Genomic DNA, 17,987 nt, shown 5'->3' with positions numbered 1-17,987 from the left:
AAACTCTAAAGAGCAATACTACTGATGTATCTTTGAAATAACAACTTTGTAGTTGGAGAAAATTACTATTGGTATATTATCCACAAATATACAACTAAATAAACTAAAACGTTAACATTTAATAGGTAGTTTCATTAGTTCGTTTTCCACAAATGGCGCTTTTATGATCTTGATTTGCCGTATTTTTTCATATTAGACATAATTAAGAAAATAAAACCATAATATAATATATTCCCAGTACAATGTTTCCAGCCCTGCTGATTTCTTTCATTGCTAATTTTTAACTTAAATAAAGCTGAATAAAACTTTAACAGCTGCTTCCAATCTAACACACAGAGAAAAGTTTTAACATAATTACATGGATTGAGGGAAATAAGAAGGATAAGAGCCTTCCTGTTAATAGTCATATATTGGAGTTTTTGATTTTTTTTTTTTACATTTCACACAGTGCAACATGAATTATGCAGAGTTTTACTCCTGGTTCAGAATATCACCTGAATCTACATTTTTATTACTTGTTTCAAGTTGTTCTATGGGAGATGCCACTGTCCTAGATTGAAATTCACTGATTGACTTTAAGTGATTTTCTTTTATTACTGCTCTTTTTAACAACAATCAGAAGAATGTTCTATCTATCTATCTATCTATCTATCTATCTATCTATCTATCTATCTATCTATCTATCTATCTATCTATCTATCTATCTATCTATCTATCTATCTATCTATCTATCTATCTATCTATCTATCTATCTATCTATCTATCTATCTATCTATCTATCTATCTATCTATCTATCTATCTATCTATCTATCTATCTATCTATCTATCTATCTATCTATCTATCTATCTATCTATCTATCTATCTATCTATCTATCTATCTATCTATCTATCTATTGTTAAGGAAGAGTATTTTAAGTTAGCTTAATTTGGAAAAAGTTTGACTCTCTCTTCTTCCTTCCTGGATCCCGGGTCCTCCCGGAGGGCGGCGTGCGACGACAGGAAACAACAATGCGTGATGACGTCACAGAATTACAGAGTTTAATGCCATACAAAGCAGCGTATGAATTAACGACAGATTCATTACCTGAGACAGACAAAAGATAGAGAAAGAAAAGGCAAAGACATGTCTTTGGAGAAAGCTGATACCGAAAAGGCAAAATAGGGCAGCTATCTGAATTATTATTATCGTGTACTATCTCTTATAGTGAAGGCGTTTCTTTCCTTGTTAATGTATTCAATTAAGGCGTACCTCTGTTTGACCAACCAGAAGCTACCTTTGACACTCAGAAAAACTTAGAACTTCCCCTGATTTCACGCCAAGATTAAAGGCCATTTTGGTCTCCGGTAGGACAAAGGAACAAGCAGCTGCATCCTGGTTTTATGGGCTCTTACGGGCCACCTGGGCAAATAAAACCATGAAATAAGACTTCACAGATACCTGTGAAATTCGGAGTGTCTCCCGTTATCTCCTGAACAAAGCTAAATCCAGTAATTTGGTTCAAGGAAAGGTTACCTTCAGAAAACACAGTTCTTCCCATGTGCACTCAGTCATTCTCAAAAGATTTAAATCCTTGCCTTGTCACATAAAATCAATAGAACAAAATGAGGTACAATTCCTTTTTAACCTATAAAACATAACATTCAAACATTTTCCATTTGATTCAGATATTATCACAGATAGTACAATAGTACAAATACATTCATCATTTACTAGATTAATAGTTCTAAACTTAGATAATACACTTTGGTTAAAAACATGCTACTAATACTTAGAAAAATTTCTTAGAAATTAAATGTTAATGTTTTCAACATTCTGTGTTGTATTCAGTTTTATACCATCCCAGATGTTGGCTGGAAAACTTTTGATGTTCTGTGAACCAAACAGGCTTCTGTCCTGCAGGAGATGCTAATTTTATGGCCTCCTGACCTCTGATAACCCAGCAGGAGCCTCACAGAGATCCCCTTTTGATCTGCATTTGGTTCTTGTTTCTGAATACTTACCGATTGAATAGTTTAGTTTTAAATCCTTAACACAAACCTGTTCAAAATTAAGAAATTTGTTCAAAATAAGAATGTTCAATATACCTTTTACACCTGGCGTATGATTAACTGTATTAAGGACTAAAAATAATCATTTGGCCTAATCATAGACATTTTTCTAAGTATTAATAGCAAGTTTTTAACCAAAGTGTATTATCTAAGTTTAGAATAGTAAATGATGAATGTATTTGAAAATTGTACTATCTGTGACAATATCTGAATCAAATGAAAATTGTTTGAATGAAAATGTGTTGTTTAGTATTAGAAAATTGTTCAGGATTTATGTGATAAGGCAAAGATTCAAATCTTTTGAGATGCTGAGTGCAGATGAGCAAAAACTGGGTTTTGTGAAGGTAACCTTTCCTTGAACCAAATTACTGAGTTTAACTTTGTGAAGGAGACACTCCGAAATTCACAGGTATATGTGAAGTCTTATTTTAAGGTTTTATTTGCTCAGGTGGCCCTAGAGCCCATAATACCAGGATGCAGCTTCTTGCTCCTTTGTCTTACCGGAGACAAAAATGGCCTTTGATCTTGGCGGGAAATTAAGGGAAGGTCTAAGTTTTTCTGAGTGTCCAAGGTAGCTTCTGGTTGGTCAAAACATAGGTACGCCTTAATTGAATACATTAAAAAGTAAAGACACACCTTCAGTATAAAAGTTAGTGCGTAGGAATAATAATTCAGATAGCTGCCTTGTTTTTGCTTTTTTGCATCAGCTCTCTCCAAAGACGCGTCTTTGTCCCTTTTTCTTTTAATTCTTTTGTCTCAGGTAAAGAATGTATATCTCTGTAACTCTGCAGTTTTCTTGTTAATTCATACGTTGCTTGCTATGAGAATTAAACTCTGTGACGTCATCACGCATCGTTGTTCCTTGTTGTCACACGCTGCTCGCTGAGAGAACCCAGGACCATAAGGAAGAGAGAGCCAAGCTTTTTTCCAAATTTAAGCTAACTTAGAAACTTTTCCTTTTAACACCATCTTCTTAACAGAAGATAAATAGTGTGACTGTCAGTACGCCAACAACATGCCAAAGCGCAAATGTATGTTTACCGACGATTTACAAAAGAGTTTCCCCGCTTTAAGACCGGGTCGGGACAAATGGGAGGCCTTGTGCACAGTGTGCAAAGCAGGCACATATGTCTCAGTGTCCAATGGAGGTGCAAGGGATCTGAAAAGCCACCTGGACACCGAGAAACACAAAACAGCTGTCCGAGGTGAGAGTAGTGCTAGCTCGATCACAGAGTACTTTGTCAAACCAGGGAACGAGGATGCAGTGAATGCAGCGGAGGCTGCATGGTCATTCCACACAAAGAAACATCACAACAGCTATCGATCTATGGACTGCACAAGTTCATTGTTGAAAAAGACCCTCCCCGATTCAGACACTGCCAAAAAGTTTAGTTGTGCCCGAACTAAAACCGAGGCTATTGTTGATGGTGTTCTGGCACCTCATTCTGTTGGCGCACGAAGCGCTCAAAGACATCCCATTTTGTGGTGTAAGTACTGATGGGAGTAATCACGGTGCGGTGAAAATCTTCCCCATAATTATTCAGTACTTTGATTGGAAGGAGGGTGGTGTGCAGAGCAAGTTGATTCAAGTGCAAGATACACCAAATGAGACTGCAACCACCATCGCCTATTACCTAATGGAAACATTGGCAAAAAACAACTTGGCTTCCAAATGCGTCGCATTTACCGGGGACAATTGCAACACTAATTTTGGTGGAACCCGGCGTGATGAAGGGGGGAATAATGTATTTGCAAATTTGAAGAGAATGCTACAAAACAAAATATTGATTGGCATGGGTTGCCCAGCACACATACTTAACAACTGTGTCCATCACGGGGCAGACAGACTTGATGTGGACATTGAGAATATAATTTTTGAAATCTACCAGTACTTCCACATTTACACTGTTCGTACAGAGTCCCTCAAAGAGTACTGCGATTTTGTTATTGAATACAAGAGGATGCTGTCACACAGCAAGACAAGGTGGCTCTCTCTGTTCCCAGGCATAGAGAGGATGCTACAAATGTTCCTTGCTTTAAAAGCCTTTTTTTTGTCTCAGGAAAAGCCACCCATGATGATCAGGGTATTTTTTGAAAACCCATTTAGTGAGATATACTTGTGGCACATGCACTCACTCATGTCCGTCTTCCACAATCACGTTCAAGAAATGGAAAGGGAGAACAACTCCATCATGGAGGTTAAGAAAATATTGAGCGGCATCCACAACATTCTTATTGAACGGAATAACAACAATTTCATGTCCCTCAAAATTAAGGGACTGCTGGCCGAAAATCGCAGAGAAGGACTTGAAGAGGGCCATGACAAGTTCATGGCTGATGTGTTCGGCAAGTACAGTTCATGTTTGGAGTATCTGGAGAAGTGGATGACACCTATGGAAGAGTTCTCACCATTCATGTGGATGGACATGAGTGAGCCACCAAAGTGGAATGATGTGGAGGCCTGCATCAAGTACCTTGGAGAGAAGGGGGTGCCAATTGATGATGTTAAATGCTTTGACCAAGTTGCCAATCTGAAGAAATTCATAGAAAGCTGCAGTGATGATGAGTTCATGGGTCTGCAGGTGCACCAGAAGTGGACCAAATACTTTGAGAAGGCCAAAAGTATTGCATGCTACTCAGAACTGCTGAAGATTGCACAGTTTGTCTTTGCACTTCCTCCTCACAATGCAAATGTAGAGAGAGTTTTTTTCACTGATGCAGAGCCAGTGGAAAAAGGAGAGGAACCAGCTCTCAGTTGAATCATTGAAAGGGATCCTATTTGTGCAATACAATTTCAAAAATATGTCTTGCAAGGACTTTCATACGTATGTGTTGAGCCATCAGAAACTGCTGAGAGAGATCAGCTCTACGGCAAAATATAAATGGGCAAACAAGGACAAGGAAGAAAAACCAGATGAAGAGGAAGACGAGGATTAAGCAGGAAAGTAAAGATAGTCTACTGATATGTTTGTTCGTTTTTGGTACATTTTGAGTTATTTTTGCTACAAAAGAGGTATTTTTTGTTAATTTATTTTTTTCAATAGCCTACAGAACAGACATTATTTCGTTCATTACTGAGGCTGAGTATCATGTGTAATTGGGAGATGAGAGTTATTGTTAACTTTTATTGTTAAGTGAGGGATGTTTAGATGAGACATTATTTCTTTCATTGTGCTATTCATTCATTACAGGAATTGTTAAACATTTTTTAATAAAAACATTTTGAATAAAATGATCATTTTTTATTGGAGTTATTGCTGTTGACTTTTACTGAAAAGCATTTTTAATAAACCAACTGTAAATACCATGATATTGTAGGATTACGTAGGCCTATGTTAAGTGAGTGCATGCTACAGACACCTTCATGCATGGGAACAGAGATCCTCCCCGCTCCAAGGTGTCCTGGTTTTCCCAAATGAAAATATGGTCACCCTAAACTAGATAGTTTTTTTTCTTAGCGCTTTGCCATATTGTTAACTTGTGTGCAAAAGAGAAAAAAAAAACATGGCTTCAATGAGACTTAAAGACTAAAACAACTTTTTTGTATGGTTTAATTGAACTAGTGAACGATTGGTGATTTTCTTTTTTCTGAAAGTAGTTAAAGAAAGAGCCAAGTGAGAATAACAGAAACAAAACAAACAGTTCATGGATGTTCTTTTTTTTTTATCATTAGAGAAAAGGCAGAAGAAGTAGAAACTCCCCAGAGAGATAAAACACCAGAGAGGAGGGAAGGCAGGAAAACATGAGCTACAGGACAGGATCAGATCAGAGCTGCAGCCGTCTGAGGATGGAGATCCAAGACAGAAGTGATCTCTGTTTCCCACTTCTCCTCAACAGCTCCTGCAGGAAGCCCACACTTCACTGGTCTGAAGTCGTTCTCCTGAACTCTGTGCTGCTCTTCATCTCACTGATCACTGTAGTGCTCAACCTCCTCATCATCATCTCAGTCTCACACTTCAGGCAAACATCAACCTACAGATTAAGTTTTAAGAATGTTAGGCCAGATTTACATGATAATTGATGTTCAATTGTGATTTTGTCTCCTTCCAGGCAGCTCCACACTCCTACAAACATCCTCCTCCTCTCTCTGGGTGTTTCAGACTTTTTTGTTGGTCTCCTGCTGATACCTTTAGAAATCTACAGATTTACATTCTGTTGGTTTCTTGGAGATACCATGTGTGTTTTGTTTTCTTATTTGATGTGTAACCTCATCAGTGCTTCAATCTGGAACATTGTTTTGATATCAGTGGATCGATACGTAGCCATTTGTTACCCTCTGCATTATCCCACCAGAATCTCATTGACCAGAGTCAAATATTGTGTTTGTCTGTGTTGGTTCTGTGCTTCTTCCTGCAGCTTTGTCTATTCAAATGATGTGAGGGTTCAGTCCGGCAGGAGTAATTTTTGCATTGGAGAATGTAAATTTATCACAAGCTACATTCTAGGAATATTTGATCTTATTTTTAATTTCATACTTCCAGTAACAACCATCATAGTTCTGTATTTGAGAGTATTTGTGGTGGCTGTGTCTCAGGCTCGTTCCATGCGCTCTCACATTACAGTCGCCACGTTTCATTCAGCGGCATCAAGAACAAAGAGATCAGAGTTAAAAGCAGCCAGGACTCTGGGGGTTCTAGTTGTTGTATATCTAATGTGTTACTGTCCATATTACTGTTACTCTTTAGTTGATGTTAATCTAAGCAGTACCTCATATGCATCGATTTCGTTTTTCATCTTTTATTCCAACTCTTGTCTGAACCCAGTGATCTACGCTCTGTTCTATCCCTGGTTCAGAAAAGCTGTTAAAGTCATTGTTACTCTACAGATCCTGCAGCCTGGCTCACATGAGGCCAACATACTGTGAATACACTGCTGACTGACTGAAATCCCAGCAGCTCTAATTGATGTTTCCCATTATTGGCCTGGAAATCATGACTAAACTAAACCGTCTTCTGTATGTGTCTTAGTTATGGCAAGGTGGGAACAAAAACAATTTGGATTAATGTATAAAATACTTTCAGCTTTAAAGTTTGTTGTAGAGATTGAGAGAAAATGTTCTAAGCTGTTCCCTAAAGCTTTGCACAGCTCTATCACACATCTGATTGGGTTTTTGATATCTAGTGTCTGGTAGTTAGAGGGAATTACCTTTGCTGGCTTTGTAGGGTTGATGTGTACTGATAATGTTCTCTGCCTTTACCTGAAGTGTAGATAAAAGTCAGAAATGCATCCAAACCTTGAAATAATGAAATTTGTTTATCCACTTCAGAGAGAGACATATTGACATATAGAGTGATGGTGATGACCAGAGGTGCCTGCATGATGTTATCGGAGAGTACGCACCAAACCATCACTGCACCTGAGCCACACAGACACAACCACATCTTTAATACACCATCATGCTTGTGGTGTAGGAAACTGACCCACACAAATACAGGCCACGAAGTCTCAATATGTTTGCCACAAAGAACGTATGGTCTGGGGTTCTGAACTCTGTAGAGTGAAATATGTTATAATATGTTGGGGCCTCAGCTCTTGCAAAAAAAGAGAGAAGAAAATACTGTTACATTTATCTGTATTTTTCAAATGTTCTATTTTTGGCATTTAAGGCATACCGTATAGAGAATCTGGTTGACTTTATGTGTCAAAGCAGCTCTGCTCTACAGAATCAACATCTCAAAACAGAGTCCTATTTGCACAATCGATTTCTTTAAGTCAAGACTGCATCCAGTATCAAAGTAGGCAGACATGGGGCATCATGCAGCGGCGCAGTGGGTAGAGTGGAGCTCTGTGTACAGTGGCTACAGACATCTGTCCTGACATTGAGGAATGTCCTCGATCTGTTTGTTGCACATCTTTGCCCCTTTCTCTCTTCTTGTTAGCTTTCTTTCAAGTAAAAGCCAGTAGTGCCAAAAAATTATATAAAGTAGAAAACTAACAGTAGACAGACCAAGTTGCAGAAATACTAACCTGTGTTTGTATGAACCTTTGGAGTATTTGTGTGTTGGTGCATGGGTGTGTGGGGTGTATGTTAACGAGCTTGCAATTGTTAGAGTGGTGAGAATGATTCCAGGTCTTCAGCACTGAAGAATAGTAAAAGACAGGCTGTCTGTCTGCAGCAGCACCTGACAGACAGACAGACAGACAGACAGACAGACAGACAGACAGACAGACAGACAGACAGACAGACAGACAGACAGACAGACAGACAGAGAGACAGACAGACAGACAGATACAGGACCCACCTGCAGACAGGTAGGTGTTTGGTGGGAAAAGTAACATTTAGCCACATAAATGCTGTTCACAATCATCCACATATGTATGTTATAGTTGGCAGGCAGGAGGTGAGAAGCAGCTGTTATTTACTGAAAGGCTAAACAATAAAGTTCAACATCGCGTTTCTATCCGGCCTCTGATATCATGATGCAAGCTTCATCCAGATCCTTAAGTTGATTTATGAAGTTAAACCAACTTAATAAATGTAGTTGGATAAACTATATATTGTTTTCAGAGCACAGGAGCTGTGAAAAGCTAAAATAAGATGTAAAAGCCTGTTTAAAATGATTTAAGTTCAAGTTGTATTCAAAGTATGATGTGCACAATAATATCATTTTGGATATTTTAGATATTTTGTTTGGAACAATTTAAACGTTTTAGTCGACTTTCTGTAGAGATTAGTCAAAAAAATTAGAATTATTTATTAGACAAGAATAAATGATTTAAGTAAGACTGACTTAATTTTGTCACATTAAACACATAATGAAATGAGTTAGTAAATTGAATTGTAGTCAAAGTAAAAAGTTCCTTTAAGCTGATTTAAGTTAGTTAGATTTGTAACTTTTAAGTCAATTGAACACAAAAAATGTGTTTAGTGATGACAACTTTGTCATCACTAAACCAATAAAATTAAGTGAGATTAATGTAAATAAGTCCATAAAATGAACTGTAGCCAAAAACACTTTTTAACAATGTTAAGAACGATGGTAAACAGCAGAATGGAAAGACGTTGTGATGGAGCTTCTTAAAGGGACAGAGGCCAATTTCAAGCTGCCAAATTGTGGCATAAATTTCTCTAAACTTAAGTTTCATATTTTTAGCATTTTAAAACAACAGAGGATAAGATGGTGAGTTTAACAGGAGTTGTCTGAAAATAATGAATGTCTTCTTAACTTTCGTCAGGAATTTTTTTTCTTATGGGGGAGACGAAAAAGAGGTAAATCATACATATGAAATGCATCTGCAAAGTGGAGGAAGAAAAAGCAGAAACTCCCCAGAGAGATAAAACACCAGAGAGGAGGGAAGGCAGGAAAACATGAGCTACAGGACAGGATCAGATCAGAGCTGCAGCCGTCTGAGGATGGAGATCCAAGACAGAAGTGATCTCTGTTTCCCACTTCTCCTCAACAGCTCCTGCAGGAAGCCCACACTTCACTGGTCTGAAGTCGTTCTCCTGAACTCTGTGCTGCTCTTCATCTCACTGATCACTGTAGTGCTCAACCTCCTCATCATCATCTCAGTCTCACACTTCAGGCAAACATCAACCTACAGATTAGGTTTTAAGAATGTTAGGCCAGATTTACATGATAATTGATGTTCAATTGTGATTTTGTCTCCTTCCAGGCAGCTCCACACTCCTACAAACATCCTCCTCCTCTCTCTGGGTGTTTCAGACTTTTTTGTTGGTCTCCTGTTGATGCCTTTAGAAATCTACAGATTTACATTCTGCTGGTTTCTTGGAGATGTCATGTGTGTTTTGCTTTGTTTTTTGATTGGTACAATAATCAGTGCTTCAATCTGGAACATTGTCCTGATATCAGTGGATCGATACGTAGCCATTTGTTTCCCTCTGCATTATCCCAGCAGAATCTCATTGACCAGAGTCAAATATTGTGTTTGTCTGTGTTGGTTCTGTGCTTCTTCCTGCAGCTTTCTCAATTCAAAAGATGAACTGATTCAGCCTGGCAGGTATAATTCCTGCATTGGAGAATGTAAATTTGTCATAAGCTACATTCTAGGAATATTTGATCTTATTTTTAATTTCATACTTCCAGTAACAACCATCATAGTTCTGTATTTGAGAGTATTTGTGGTGGCTGTGTCTCAGGCTCGTTCCATGCGCTCTCACATTACAGTCGCCACGTTTCATTCAGCGGCATCAAGAACAAAGAGATCAGAGTTAAAAGCAGCCAGGACTCTGGGGGTTCTAGTTGTTGTATATCTAATGTGTTACTGTCCATATTACTGCTACTCTTTAGTTGGGATTAGTTTAACTAATACCTCTTATTCATTTTCTTTGTTTTTCCTCGGTTATGTCAACTCTTGTCTGAATCCAGTGATCTACGCTCTGTTCTATCCCTGGTTCAGAAAAGCTGTTAAAGTCATTGTTACTCTACAGATCCTGCAGCCTGGCTCACGTGAGGCCAACATACTGTGAATACACTGCTGACTGACTGAAATCAGAACAACAACAGAGATTCATTGTTTTGATTCTTTGAATTAGTAGACTGAAAAACATAAATTCACAGGGATTTTTTTTTGTAAATTAATAAATAAAATGTTTGCTGGTTGAGGGGAGGAGGGGACAAAGAAAATTAGTTGAGCATAAAATACTTTTCTCTGCTGTAAGATCAGAAGTTATCGCTTTTGAATGTTCAAAATAAATTCCTTTAACTTTTACACATTAGCCCTGTCATGCATAGTGGTCACTGCAGTGGACAGTTATCTAAAAGCCATTTTCTTCTGCTTCTTGTGGATTTTTGTGTTTTAAATGCACACAGACCACTGAGGTGGACACTAATGCATCATAAAATACACTATCAACTATTGGCCATCAGTAGTTGATGGCTGTTTAACTTTTAATAGGTAGCTGTAAATGCAAGAAATTATTTTTGTTAAATCCAATATGGCCGACAGACAAAAAAAGCATGCTGACCGACCCGGTCCGTCCTTGTACTGTAGACGACTCTTGCAGAAAAAAAATATATATATATATTGTGACATCAGATAACCCCTAAAGAGCAATACTACTGATGTATCTTTGAAATAACTTTGTAGTTGGAGAAAATTACTATTGGTATATTATCCACAAATATACAATTGAATAGAAAAAAAAATTTTTTTTTCTTTTTTACAAATTTTTTTCTTACCTTTATTTGTGCCTTAAAAAAAACAAAGAAAACAAACCCTGACACAAAGGAGCATAATTCATGCATGAAAGGGTTAACACGTTAACCTTGTATTTGTTATGTTGTATCTGTGACATAAACCCATTTAACATGTGAAGTTTCCCTTTAGGCCACATCTGATCATCCATAGTTATTTCTGTGACCGTCGACACTTCAGAGGGCCACATCACTCAAACTATCGGATAACAGTTATGTGTTTCAAAATGATTTTATCAGTCAAGTCAGATCAGTATTTATTTGCACAGTGCCAAATGACGTCAATGTGAAAAGATGTTAAATATTTTCCCCTTTTAGGAAGTACTCAAGCTATAATATTTTAACGTTTAATAGGTAGTTTCATTAGTACGTTTTCCACAAATGGCCCTTTTATGATCTCGATGTGGCCCAAAATGAAAATGAGTTTGACGCTCCTGCTCTGGCTGTTTGAAGTCTGGCTCAGTTCAGGCCGCTGCTGATTGAGGAAGACCCAGTTAAAGCCCCGTCTGAGGGGGAAGGAGCTTTGGAAGAGGCAGCCTCTGCTTTCAGGTCGATGTGACTGTTGCTGTGGTTCCATTATCACCTTATCTACTTCATTTAACACACAAGGGCATTAAAAAAGTTATTTTTTGCTTCTTTTATCAGACTCATTTGACAGTGCTTCAAATTTGTGAGCCGGCGATAGAAATGTGCCAACTGTGTCAGGCCTACACTGATGTTAATGCTGTATTTTATCAGTCCGTAATTGTTGGAGAAAATCTGATTTTTGCCGAATTTTTTCATATTAGACATAATTAAGAAAATAAAACCATAATATAATATATTCCCACTACAAGGTTTCCAGCCCTGCTGATTTCTTTCATTGCTAATGTTTAACTTAAATAAAGCTGAACAAAACTTTAACAGCTGCTTCCAATCTAACACACAGAGAGAAAAGTTTTAACATAATTACATGGATTGAGGGAAATAAGAAGAATAAGAGCCTTCCTGTTAATAGTCATATATTGGATTTTTTTTTTTTTTTTTTTTTTTTTTTTTTTTTTTTACATTTCCCACAGTGCAACATGAATTATGCAGAGTTTTACTCCTGGTTCAGAATATCACCTGAATCTACATTTTTATTACTTGTTTCAAGTTGTTCTATGGGAGATGCCACTGTCCTAGATTGAAATTCACTGATTGACTTTAAGTGATTTTCTCTTATTACTGCTCCTTTTAACAACAATCAGAAAAATGCTTTGTGAAGCAATACATTTTAATTAATCTATGCAAGATGCCTCCAGTTTCCTCACCCAGAATATTTAGGAGGAGAAAAGTAACACAATGGTTAAAATATTTAACTTCTTTCAATATTCAATTATGTTTCACAGGATTGTTTTATAGAAACTAGATAGTTTTCTTTCTTAGTGCTTTGCCATATTGTTAACTTGTGCGCACAAGTAAAAAAACATGGCTTCAATGAGACATAAAGACTAAAACAGCTTTTTTTGTATGGTTTAATTGAACTAGTGAAAGATTTGTGATTAAATTTTTTCTGACAGTAGTCACAAAAAGAGTCAAGTGAGAATAACAGAAACAAAACAAACAGTTCATGGATGTTAAAAAAAAATTAAATCATTAGAGAAAAGGCAGAAGAAGTAGAAACTCCCCAGAGAGATAAAACACCAGAGAGGAGGGAAGGCAGGAAAACATGAGCTACAGGACAGGATCAGATCAGAGCTGCAGCCGTCTGAGGATGGAGATCCAAGACAGAAGTGATCTCTGTTTCCCACTTCTCCTCAACAGCTCCTGCAGGAAGCCCACACTTCACTGGTCTGAAGTCGTTCTCCTGAACTCTGTGCTGCTCTTCATCTCACTGATCACTGTAGTGCTCAACCTCCTCATCATCATCTCAGTCTCACACTTCAGGCAAACATCAACCTACAGATTAGGTTTTAAGAATGTTAGGCCAGATTTACATGATAATTGATGTTCAATTGTGATTTTGTCTCCTTCCAGGCAGCTCCACACTCCTACAAACATCCTCCTCCTCTCTCTGGGTGTTTCAGACTTTTTTGTTGGTCTCCTGTTGATGCCTTTTGAAATCTACAGATTTACATTCTGCTGGTTTCTTGGAGATGTCATGTGTGTTTTGTTTTGGTTTTTGATTTCTAACCTCATCACTGCTTCAATCTGGAACATTGTGCTGATATCAGTGGATCGATACGTAGCCATTTGTTACCCTCTGCATTATCCCACCAGAATCTCATTGACCAGAATCAAATATTGTGTTTGTCTGTGTTGGTTCTGTGCTTCTTCCTGCAGCTTTTTCTATACAAAAGATGAACTGATTCAGCCTGGCAGGTATAATTCCTGCATTGGAGAATGTAAATTTGTCATAAGCTACATTCTAGGAACATTTGATATTATTTTTAATTTCATACTTCCAGTAACAACCATCATAGTTCTGTATTTGAGAGTATTTGTGGTGGCTGTGTCTCAGGCTCGTTCCATGCGCTCTCACATTACAGTCGCCACGTTTCATTCAGCGACATCAAGAACAAAGAGATCAGAGTTAAAAGCAGCCAGGACTCTGGGGGTTCTAGTTGTTGTATATCTAATGTGTTACTGTCCATATTACTGCTACTCTTTAGCTGAAGTTAATCTAAGCAGTACCTCATATGCATCGATTTTGTTTTTCCTCTTTTATTCCAACTCTTGTCTGAATCCAGTGATCTACGCTCTGTTCTATCCCTGGTTCAGAAAAGCTGTTAAAGTCATTGTTACTCTACAGATCCTGCAGCCTGGCTCACGTGAGGCCAACATACTGTGAATACACTGCTGACTGACTGAAATCCCAGCAGCTCTAATTGATGTTTCCCATTATTAGCCTGGAAATCATGACTAAACTAAACCGTCTTCTGTATGTGTCTTAGTTAAGGCAAGGTAGGAACAAAAACAATTTGGATTAATGTATAAAATACTTTCAGCTTTAAAGTTTGTTGTAGAGATTGAGAGAAAATTTTCTAAGCTGTTCCCTAAAGCTTTGCACAGCTCTATCACACATCTGATTGGGTTTTTGATATCTAGTGTCTGGTAGTTAGAGGGAATTACCTTTGCTGACTTTGTAGGGTTGATGTGTACTGATAATGTTCTCTGCCTTTACCTGAAGTGTAGATAAAAGTCAGAAATGCATCCAAACCTTGAAATAATGAAATTTGTTTATCCACTTCAGAGAGAGACATATTGACATATAGGGTGATGGTGATGACCAGAGGTGCCTGCATGATGTTATCGGAGAGTACGCACCAAACCATCACTGCACCTGAGCCACACAGACACAACCACATCTTTAATACACCATCATGCATGTGGTGCAGGAAACTGACCCACACAAATACAGGCCACGAAGTCTCAATATGTTTGCCACAAAGATCGTATGGTCTGGGGTTCTGTACTCTGTAGAGTGAAATATGTTATAATATGTTGGGGCCTCAGCTCTTGCAAAAAAAGAGAGAAGAAAATACTGTTACATTTATCTGTATTTTTCAAATGTTCTATTTTTGGCATTTAAGGCATACCGTATAGAGAATCTGGTTGACTTTTGTGTCAAAGCAGCTCTGCGCTACAGAATCAACATCTCAAAACAGAGTCCTATTTGCACAATCGACTTCTTTAAGTCAAGACTGCATCCAGTATCAAAGTAGGCAGACATGGGGCATCATGCAGCGGCGCAGTGGGTAGAGTGGAGCTCTGTGTACAGTGGCTACAGACATCTGTCCTGACTTTGAGGAATGTCCTCGATCTGTTTGTTGCACATCTTTGCCCCTTTCTCTCTTCTTGTTAGCTTTCTTTCAAGTAAAAGCCAGTAGTGCCTAACAATTATATAAAGTAGAAAACTAACAGTAGACAGACCAAGTTGCAGAAATACTAACCTGTGTTTGTATGAACCTTTGGAGTATTTGTGTGTTGGTGCATGGGTGTGTGGGGTGTATGTTAACGAGCTTGCCATTGTTAGAGTGGTGAGAATGGTCACAGGTCTTCAGCACTGAAGAATAGCAATAGACAGGCGGTCTGTCTGCAGCAGCACCTGACAGACAGAGAGACAGACAGACAGACAGACAGAGACAGGACCCACCTGCAGACAGGTAGGTGTTTGGTGGGAAAAGTAACATTTAGCAACATAAATGCCGTTCACAATCATCCACATATGTATGTTATAGTTGGCAGGTAGGAGGTGAGAAGCAGCTGTTATTTACTGAAAAGCTAAACAATAAAGTTCAACATCGCATTTCTATCCGGCCTCTGATATCATGATGCAAGCTTCATCCAGATCCTTAAGTTGATTTATGAAGTTAAACCAACTTAATAAATGTAGTTGGATAAACTATATATTGTTTTCAGAGCACAGGAGCTGTGAAAAGCTAAAATAAGATGTAAAAGCCTATGTTTAAAATGATTTAAGTTCAAGTTGTATTCAAAGTATGATGTGCACAATAATATTATTTTGGACATTTTAGATTTTGAGTTTGGAACAATTTAAACGTTTGAGTCAATTTTCTGTAGAGATTAGTCAAAAAGATTAGAATTATTTATTAGACAAAAATAAATGGTTTAAGTAAGACTGACTTAATTTTGTCACGTTAAACACATAATGAAATGAGTTAGTAAATTGAATTGTAGTCAAAGTAAAAAGTTCCTTTAAGCTGATTTAAGTTAGTTAGATTTGTAACTTTTAAGTCAATTGAACACAAAGAAGTAAGTTTTCATCATTAAACCAAAAGAATTAAGTGAGATTAATGTAAATAAGTCCATAAAATGAACTATAGCCAAAAACACTTTTTAACAATGTTAAGAACGATGGTAAACAGCAGAATGGAAAGACGTTGTGATGGAGCTTCTTAAAGGGACAGAGGCCAATTTCAAGCTGCCAAATTGTGGCATAAATTTCTCTAAACTTAAGTTTCATATTTTTAGCATTTTAAAACAACAGAGGATAAGATGGTGAGTTTAACAGGAGTTGTCTGAAAATAATGAATGTCTTCTTAACTTTCGTCAGGAATTTTTTTTCTTATGGGGGAGACGAAAAAGAGGTAAATCATACATATGAAATGCATCTGCAAAGTGGAGGAAGAAAAAGTAGAAACTCCCCAGAGAGATAAAACACCAGAGAGGAGGGAAGGCAGGAAAACATGAGCTACAGGACAGGATCAGATCAGAGCTGCAGCCGTCTGAGGATGGAGATCCAAGACAGAAGTGATCTCTGTTTCCCACTTCTCCTCAACAGCTCCTGCAGGAAGCCCACACTTCACTGGTCTGAAGTCGTTCTCCTGAACTCTGTGCTGCTCTTCATCTCACTGATCACTGTAGTGCTCAACCTCCTCATCATCATCTCAGTCTCACACTTCAGGCAAACATCAACCTACAGATTAGGTTTTAAGAATGTTAGGCCAGATTTACATGATAATTGATGTTCAATTGTGATTTTGTCTCCTTCCAGGCAGCTCCACACTCCTACAAACATCCTCCTCCTCTCTCTGGGTGTTTCAGACTTTTTTGTTGGTCTCCTGTTGATGCCTTTAGAAATCTACAGATTTACATTCTGCTGGTTTCTTGGAGATGTCATGTGTGTTTTGTTTTGTTTTTTGATTAATACAATCCTTTCCGTTTCGATCTGGAACATTGTTTTAATATCAGTCGACCGCTATATTGCTATCTGTTACCCTCTGCATTATCCCAACAGAATCTCATTGACCAGAATCAAATATTGTGTTTGTCTGTGTTGGTTCTGTGCTTCTTCCTGCAGCTTTGTCTATTCAAAAGATGAACTGATTCAGCCTGGCAGGTATAATTCCTGCATTGGAGAATGTAAATTTATCATAAGCTACATTCTAGGAACCTTTGACCTCATTATTAATTTCACAGCTCCAGTAATGACCATCATAGTTCTGTATTTGAGAGTATTTGTGGTGGCTGTGTCTCAGGCTCGTTCCATGCGCTCTCACATTACAGTCGCCACGTTTCATTCAGCGACATCAAGAACAAAGAGATCAGAGTTAAAAGCAGCCAGGACTCTGGGGGTTCTAGTTGTTGTATATCTAATGTGTTACTGTCCATATTACTGCTACTCTTTAGTTGGGATTAGTTTAACTAATACCTCTTATTCATTTTCTTTGTTTTTCCTCGGTTATGTCAACTCTTGTCTGAATCCAGTGATCTACGCTCTGTTCTATCCCTGGTTCAGAAAAGCTGTTAAAGTCATTGTTACTCTACAGATCCTGCAGCCTGGCTCACGTGAGGCCAACATACTGTGAATACACTGCTGACTGACTGAAATCAGATAGGAAATTGATTTTTTGTAAATTAATAAATAAAATATTTGCTGGTTGAGGGGAGGTGGGTACAAAGAAAATTAGTTGAGCATAAAATACTTTTCTCTGCTGTAAGATCAGACGTTATCGCTTTTGAATATTCAAAAAATGTTCCTTTAACTTTTACACATTAGCTCTGTCATGCATAGTGGTCACTGCAGTGGACAGTTATCTAAAAGCCATTTTCTTCTGCTTCTTGTGGATTTTTGTGTTTTAAATGCACACAGACCACTGAGGTGGACACTTATGCATCATAAAATACACTATCAACTATTGGCCATCAGTAGTTGATGGCTGTTTAACTTTTAATAGGTAGCTGTAAATGCAAGAAATTATTTTTGTTAAATCCAATATGGCCGACAGACAATAAAAGCATGCTGACCGACCCGGTCCGTCCTTGTACTGTAGACAACTCTTGCAGAAAAAAA

General features: G+C 37.8%; 4 protein-coding genes across 4 annotated transcripts; all 4 read left to right on the top strand.

Moving 5' to 3' along the window:
• The first annotated feature begins 5,793 nt into the window (after positions 1-5,793).
• LOC122840226 (trace amine-associated receptor 13c-like) lies at positions 5,794-6,915 on the top strand. The gene is made up of 2 exons (XM_044132473.1): positions 5,794-6,011; positions 6,102-6,915. Exons 1-2 carry the CDS (start codon positions 5,794-5,796, stop codon positions 6,913-6,915), a joined length of 1,032 nt encoding a protein of 343 aa, XP_043988408.1.
• Positions 6,916-9,405: 2,490 nt separating this feature from the next.
• On the top strand, positions 9,406-10,502 carry LOC122839810 (trace amine-associated receptor 13c-like). The gene is made up of 2 exons (XM_044131779.1): positions 9,406-9,578; positions 9,669-10,502. Exons 1-2 carry the CDS (start codon positions 9,406-9,408, stop codon positions 10,480-10,482), a joined length of 987 nt encoding a protein of 328 aa, XP_043987714.1. The 3' UTR covers positions 10,483-10,502.
• A 2,442-nt stretch (positions 10,503-12,944) lies between these two features.
• Positions 12,945-14,021, top strand: LOC122839807 (trace amine-associated receptor 13c-like). Its single transcript, XM_044131776.1, has 2 exons — positions 12,945-13,117; positions 13,208-14,021. The coding sequence occupies exons 1-2, from the start codon at positions 12,945-12,947 to the stop codon at positions 14,019-14,021; spliced, it is 987 nt and encodes a 328-aa protein (XP_043987711.1).
• A 2,404-nt stretch (positions 14,022-16,425) lies between these two features.
• LOC122839875 (trace amine-associated receptor 13c-like) lies at positions 16,426-17,502 on the top strand. Its single transcript, XM_044131881.1, has 2 exons — positions 16,426-16,598; positions 16,689-17,502. The coding sequence occupies exons 1-2, from the start codon at positions 16,426-16,428 to the stop codon at positions 17,500-17,502; spliced, it is 987 nt and encodes a 328-aa protein (XP_043987816.1).
• Positions 17,503-17,987: the final 485 nt, after the last annotated feature.

Source organism: Gambusia affinis, linkage group LG11 (assembly GCF_019740435.1).
Source record: "Gambusia affinis linkage group LG11, SWU_Gaff_1.0, whole genome shotgun sequence".
In the NCBI taxonomy this organism is placed as follows: domain Eukaryota; kingdom Metazoa; phylum Chordata; class Actinopteri; order Cyprinodontiformes; family Poeciliidae; genus Gambusia; species Gambusia affinis.
The sequence above is the reverse complement of the archived record's forward strand: the minus strand, read 5'-3'. Positions and strand labels throughout refer to the sequence as shown.